The following is a 7,677-nucleotide window of genomic DNA, read 5'->3' on the forward strand; positions in this document are numbered from 1 at the left end:
CATTATACCCTAATCAGATGCCACGGATATTAGCCTTCTGAATAGTTTCTTTTTTCCTTCCTTCCTTCCTTCCTTCCTTCCTTCCTTCCTTCCTTCCCTCCCTCCCTCTCTCCCTCCCTCTCTCTTTCTTTCTTTCATTTCTTCCTTCTTTCTCTTTCTTTCCTCCCCCACCCTTTTTAAAAATTAAAGTATAGTTATCAACAAAATAGAAACAGACTCACCGACATAGAGAACAGACTTGTAGATGTCAGTCTGACAATTTAAAAACTTTTTTTTCAGTTTTATTGAGATACAATTTTTGCTTTTCTATTGAGGGCTGATAATCCCTGATGAAGACACAATCCATGATCTGGGCAAAACACTGTGTTGTTTCTTGAATTAATTCAAAATTTGATTTTTATTTTTGTCATTTCGAATTATGATTTGATACAGTTTACATCTTCCTGTATATTTTCTCCCTTACAAATTGCTGCCTAAATTAATTGCATTATGATACATTTTAATATTTTACATACAGTTTGTACATTTTCTCTGTTTAATTTCACTTGGAAATTTTTTATGAATTTAAATCATTAAGCTGAAGTAAATATAATTTGTTTCAAAGTTTTTGTGATTTTTTTTCCTTCAGAATTTTTCTTAAGACAGTTATTACTTCCTTATTCCTTAGGCTGTAAATAAAAGGATTTAGTAAAGGAACTACTTCTGTAAACAAAATAGCAGCTGTTATATCTTAATCCCCTTCTTCAAGCAAATTTGGTCTAATATACATGAAAATAAGAGATCCATAGAATAATGAGACTGACAGAATGTGGGATGCACAGGTGGAAAAGGCTTTGATCCTTCCCTCTTTGGATTTCATTCTGAAAATAGTAAAGAGAATATAGAGATAAGATATTAAGACACTACCTATTGTAGAGACTTGAATTGAGCCTGCAAAGATAAGTAGTACCAGTTCATTGACATAAGGGTCAACACAAGAGAGCCTGTACAAAGGAAGAATATCACAGTAAAAGTGGTTGATGTGATTAGAGCCACAGAAAGTTAACCTAAACAGAAGCCCGACATGAATCATGGAATGCAGGTTTCCAGCTATGTGGGCTGCTGTGGTCATCTGAACACAGAGTTTCTTTGACATCATGGTGTGGTACTGCAGTGGATTGCAGATGGCCACATAGCGATCATAGGCCATTGCTGCCAGAAGAAAGCAGTCTGCTGTTTCAACAGTGCAAAAAAAATAAAATTGTGCCATGCATTCATAGAGGGAAACCATTCTGTTTTCAGAAAATAAGTTCCCTAACATGTTAGGAGTAATGGCAGAGGCACAGCAAGAATCCACAAGAGCGAGGTTGCCCAGAAAGATGTACATTGGAGTGTGCAGACGATGCTCTTTTGCAATTATTATCATCAGGCCAAGGTTCCCCACCATGGTGATCAGATAGATGGCAAAGAATACCACAAACAGAAGGGTCTTCAGCTCTGGGTGATCAGTAAATCCCATGAGGATAAACTCATTGTTTATGGTCTGATTTCCTTTAGCCATTCCTGACTTCTCTGTTGAGACAAGAATCGTAGAGAAGTGAGGTACTACTTTATAATACATCCAATTCAACTCTGAGCTCTCCCTGGCCCAAAAGGACAAGGAGCATCCTCAATAATGCTTTCACAATCACATGGATTTTGGTGCATGCCCATTTCCAGGGGAACATCAATCTCCAAGAGCTCTTACCTTTTAAGCTAGTTATTTAACATTTTCCCAGCATATTGTCAAGAAAAACATTTGATAAGATGCATAAAGATGGCTTTTGAGGTCTTGAAAGGAATATTCAGTGCAGAAGGACTTAATCTGTGCACCGATAGGTGTCAGCAGTTTGTGTAAGTATTCCCAAATAATTTCAATGACTGTGTCTGTACAGATTAACAGTGTTGTTTGAAAGACTATTTTTGTGCACCCATGCACATAGAAGCATTATTCAAGATAGCTAGAAGTGGAAGCAACTCAACTTTCCTCTGATGGATGAATGAATGATCAAAATGTGGTATAGACATTTTGATGGAATATTAATCATCTTTAAAAGGGGAATAAAATTCTTACACATGTTAAAATATGGATGAAACAATGATGTGCTAAGTGAAATAAAATAGACACAGAAGGACAAATATTGTTATTCCACTTAACATATTAAAGTAGTCAAACTCATACATATAGAAAGTAAAATGTGGTTGTCCAGGAAGGAAGGAATGGAGAGTATTATTTAATGGGTACAGAATTTCGGTTTGGGAAGATGAAAAGTTCCTGGAGTTGGGTAGTGTTGGTTATACAACAATATAAATTTACCTAATGCCAGTGTACTGTATATACTTAAATATAGTTAGAACGATAAATTTTATGTTACGTATTTTTCTACTGTAAAAAATTTCAAGACTATTATCATGGTATTTATATCCTTTATGCATGCAATATAAAAGTGCCTATATCTGCATGTGCATAAAGAAATCTAAAGAAATTTAAATGCTATCAAAAGAAACTGAAGCATTCCTGAGAGTTAAAATTTGATAAATTCAATTTATAACTCTGTCAAAAACATCATGAGTAACATCAAATATCACAGTTAATATGACATAATTTCTATAGTTTTATTCTATAAAGAACTTCTACAATCAGTAAGAATATCCCGGAAAAATAAAGAACAGGAACAGAAAAATCTCAAAAATAATACAATTTTTTAAACAAATTAAAATGTTTGACTTCATTGATAATCAGAGAAACATAGTTTGAAGTGGTGAGGAAGGCATATTTATTTTGCTTACCAAAATAACAAGGTTTAAAAGCGTCGTCTGAAATACAGTAAAATGGGAACCTAATTGCCTTTGTGGCCAAAGTATTAGCTGGTTGAGTCATTGGAAAATAACTTGGTAATAGATTAAGGAAACTCTTAAATGTTCAGACCTCTGACTGGTTAGAGTTAATGTTCAGTACATATAAAATACTACTACATATAAAATATTTAACCAACAAGGACCTACTGTATAGCACAGAGAATAATAGTCAACATTTTATAGTAACCTATAAGGGAAAAGATTCTGAAAAACAATATATATATATATTATATAGGCAATTAGGTTCCCATTTTACTGTATTTCAGACGACGCTTTTATATGTAATTATCACATTTATTAAGCTTTAAGTATATTTTTTCTATCTTCATGGACTTTTAAAAATTGAAGTATAGTTGATTTATAATGTGTTAATTTCTACAGTACTGCAAAGTGATTTAATTATATATATATATGTATATACATATATATATATCCTTTTTTATATTTTTTCCTCTATGGCTTATCAAAGGATATTGAATAGCTTTCAGTATATATTTAAACCTTAATCATCTATCCCTTAGATTTTTCCTTATAGCCTGAGAATTCTAATCTATTGGGAATTGCTTTATTTCAATCTGCCTTCATTTATTTTAGTTAATTAAAGAATACTTTATTCATTAATTTGTTACTTATTAAATGCCTGCTCTGTGTTATATATTTTCTTAGAAGATTAGTTAATTCTTCTGGACATTTCCACATTGATAATTTTCTGGATATTCGTTAACCATAACTGCAGTCTATATTACTGGAATAGAGAAAAAACATTTTGGGGAGATGATCTCATTCTTTTTGGCCTCATGAAGCTGTTTACTCACTTTTAAACTCAGTCTATTTGTGGTGGATACCTTTAAAAACAATATTAGAAATGAATATTTGAAATCTATATAATCTGAATTATTTTTTCACTAAATGCCTTACTCTTGGTGACCTGACATATAAAAAATAAACATTTTAGGGAGTTCCCGTTGTGGCTCAGCAGGTTACAAACCTGATTCTGGTTGCATCCCTGGCCTTGCTCAGTGGGTTAGGGATCTGGCATTATGAACTGTGGTGTAGGTCTCAGATGAGGCTCAGATCTGGCATTGCCATGGATGTGGTATAGGCTGGCAGCTACAGCTCCGATTCAACCCCTAGCCTGGGAACTTCCATATGTTGCAGGTGTGACCCTAAAACAAACAAAGAGAACATTTTATATCTACATAATTTGAATATGTTTTTTCATTAAGTGCCTTACACTTGACAACGTGAAGTCACATAACAGTTTTCCTTCAGTTTTCCCAGTTGATGATAATTAATCAGACAGAAATGAGTTTTATATTGATATTTTATTTCTCTAAAAATCAAAAAATAAACTGAAAATCTCCCTAAAATTACATCAGCAGTTTAAAAGCATGATTTAAAAGTATATTCCTTCCTCATGTAATTTCTTTAATAGGGAATATCTGACACAAACATTTTAAATACCATTTCATTGCATAGGCTAAAATTCCATTTCATCTGTGAAGCTGTAAGTTATATGGCAAACCACATTATTAGAAGAAGTTCCAAAAACTTCTGTTATTACTGTAAAAGTATGCTTTTACTTATTTATTTTTGGCTAAATTTAGGTTTTTTTTCCCTTAAATTCAGAAGTAATGCAAATAAATTATAGTCATTTGTTCAGATCTTATACAATGGACCTTGGGGTAGAGGAAGGATTTTAAGGAATGTAAAAAATTTAAAAATAAGAATTGTAAGGAATAAACCTTAAAGAACTTAAGTAAATATTTCTATAGGTTAATATTTCTACCAAAAAAATTAAATGCTTTATCACCTGGATTTCCCAGTAAGAGTTTTTATAAAGGTTAGTTGATTACCTGATGATGGTTTTTAAAGTAGATGCAGTAATAAAATTCTATCTTCTTGATTTTTATGGGGAGTATTTCTACCATCAAGTTAATGATAATATTCATGTCATTGGTAGAGAATGGTTCAAATGTTTTAAATAATTCTAAAGGGATTTACTTGGCATTGACAACAGAGCATCACCTGAGAGACCTAATCTCCTATACAATACAAGCATACTCAATTGGAATAATTAAATATATCCTTTGAGAGCTAAAGAGTAAGGCAAATGCCCATTTCTAAGCAAATTTTAAGGGCTATATTTGATTTTAATTCTTATGCGTTTATACCACTTATCCTCATTACCAGTCTGAATATAAAATTCTAAGTGGGAAGAAAAAAATTCCCTCTGGATTGGTCAGCAAAGACTTCATAGAGGAAGGATTTATTCATAGGACTTTTTTTTTTTTTTTAATTTAGGGCCACACTCACAGCATATGGAAGCTCTCAGGGTAGGGGTAGAATTGGAGCTGCAGCTGCTGGCCTGTGCCACAACCAAAGCAACGCAGGATCTCAGCCACATCTGCAACCTATACCACAGCTCATGGCAACACCAGATCCTTAACCCATTGAGTGGGGCCAGGGATTGAATCCGAGTTCTTATGGATACTAGTCGGGTTCATTACCTCTGAGACACAATGGGGAACTCCTTCATAGGACTTGTTGACTCAGAGGAGAGGTTGTGTGAGCAAAAGCCTTAAAGTATCACTTTCCCCCCTTTTTTTAAAGACAATATACAATTTCTAGGATATTTACTTAAAATTACATTCATAATGTCTTTAATCTTATACCTTAGTTACTAGAATAACCTTTAAATTTTTCTTGTGGAGTTCTCTTGTGAGTGGGTTAAGGATCTGCATTGTCACTGCAGTGGATTGGGTCACTGCTATGGCACAAGTTTGAACCCTGGCCCCAGGAGCTTTCACATGCTGTGGGTGCAGCCAAAAACAAACAAACAAACAAACAAACAAAAAACAAAAAAAGAAAAAAAAAGCCTAAAATTTTCTTGCTAATCCAGATGTAACTTCTATAAAGATTTCTTTCCTCAAAGTATTCTGTTATTTAGGGCTTTCCTATAAATTTTTATATAATGGATCCCTGTTGCCTACCACAACTCACATTTTGGTTAATTACATACCTAGATCTTTCTAATCTACATAATTTGAGTTCACTTCCTTCCCATGTACCATCCTTATGCCAAAGCCTTCTTTTATGGCTTTCTGAATGAATCACTTTCATTCTTCATTTGGTTCCTTTTGCCTTATCTATATTACTTTCACCATTTTTTTCCATCTATCCAAATCCTACCCCTTAAAGCCAATCCAAGGTCTATTGGGGACAAGCTTATCTATCTTCTTCCCACCTTCAAAATTCTTATTAGCCATTTAACTCCTGAAGTCTCAATATTTGTCTGGCGTGGTCCTCTGGCATTTCATGGGTGTAAGTCTTATTCTCCTCAATTTGATTATGACTTCATTTTTATCATGATTATGCATATTTATGAGATGGACCTTTAAGACACAGCAAAAAATAAAACAAAACAAAACCAAGCCCTGCCCTCAAACTTGAATTCTAGGGCAATGTGATTATTTCAGGTGAGGGGCATATTACTATGATGATGTAGACCAAGTCTGTGCTGATGTACAGCATGGGGAAACTTTCTCCTTCAGTAAGAGCTTAAGAATCGTGGGGACAAGTTTCCACCAAAGGAACTGTGGGGGAATGATGAATGTTGCCCCTAGCTCTCCTCTTACCCGTGAAACGATGTGAGCTCAGTGAAAGATTTATGGAGCCAGTGAAAAGGATCATATAGCTCATTTCTCATTATTTTAATTTTCTTGCAAATTTATGAAAAAATATATCCTTACTTAAATATTTGAAAAGTTCTTATGTTCAGAATCACAAAATAGCTGCCGTTTGCTTCACTATTTATTCATATGTTTATTCAAGAAATACTTTATAGTGTGTACTATTGTTAGAAGAGGTCATCAAGAGGACATGAGTGCTGGTCGACCTGAAGCTTGAACATGGGCAATTGGGCTACCATCCCCTCACTTGTCCTTGTAAAGTACTTCTGGCCCAGTGTTCCCACTGTGGGAGCTGTTCCAAGGACACAGACTTGAGAGAGCAAGGTGCTGTTGAGACCATCTGAATGGTCAGTGTGCCTGAATATAGTTAATGCCTCTACATAAAATTTTGTTATTCTGATGGGTGGATACAGAGACCTTCTTTTCTTGCAGCTGCCCAAGACAAGCCTTGTATGTAAGTTCTCTTGCTTGTTAAAACTACCAGTTTAGAGTGGTCTGTCTCTTTCTTTGGTCTCTCCTTGTCCTCTGTGTAGTTTTCAAACCAACAACTCTGTATCATTACAATTATGGATTCTGTTCTCATGGAGCTTAATATTCTTTTTTAATTTAATTTTTAATTTTTTTGACTTCTTCCCATTAAAAATTCTTTTATTAAAGTTAGTTGATTTACAATGTGGTATTAATTTCTGCTGTACAACAAAATGTTTCAGTTATACATGTACACATATTCAATCTTTTTCAGATCCTTTCCCCATAGAGGTTATCACAGAATATTGAGTAGAGTCCCCTGTGCTTTATGGCAGGCCCCCATTAAGCATCCATTCCTTATACAAAAGTGTGCATATGCTAATCCCAAACTCCCAATCCATCCTTCTCATAAAGATTGCATTCTAATAGAGGAGACTGGGGAAGCAAATATAAATAAATACATAAACAAGGAAAAGAGCAAAAACTAGAAAGCGCTGTGCTGAAAATAAGATGGGAGTGGTGTGATAAAGAGTGACTGGGAGTTACTTTAGGTCAGAAGATTGGCAAAGGTCTACAGGAAAGGTGGCCTAGTCAAGTGTAGACATGAGTAGCAAGAAGACAGCCATGGCAGTTTGGGGAA

General features: G+C 34.3%; 1 protein-coding gene across 1 annotated transcript; it reads right to left on the reverse strand.

Annotated features, from left to right (window-relative positions):
- Positions 1 to 730: 730 nt before the first annotated feature.
- On the reverse strand, positions 731 to 1,540 carry LOC106505821 (olfactory receptor 5K1-like). Its single transcript, XM_021081460.1, has one exon. It carries the CDS (start codon positions 1,538 to 1,540, stop codon positions 731 to 733), a length of 810 nt encoding a protein of 269 aa, XP_020937119.1.
- Between the last annotated feature and the right edge of the window lie 6,137 nt (positions 1,541 to 7,677).

The sequence above is a fragment of the Sus scrofa genome, unplaced genomic scaffold (assembly GCF_000003025.6).
Source record: "Sus scrofa isolate TJ Tabasco breed Duroc unplaced genomic scaffold, Sscrofa11.1 Contig1815, whole genome shotgun sequence".
Taxonomy (NCBI): Eukaryota; Metazoa; Chordata; class Mammalia; order Artiodactyla; family Suidae; genus Sus; species Sus scrofa.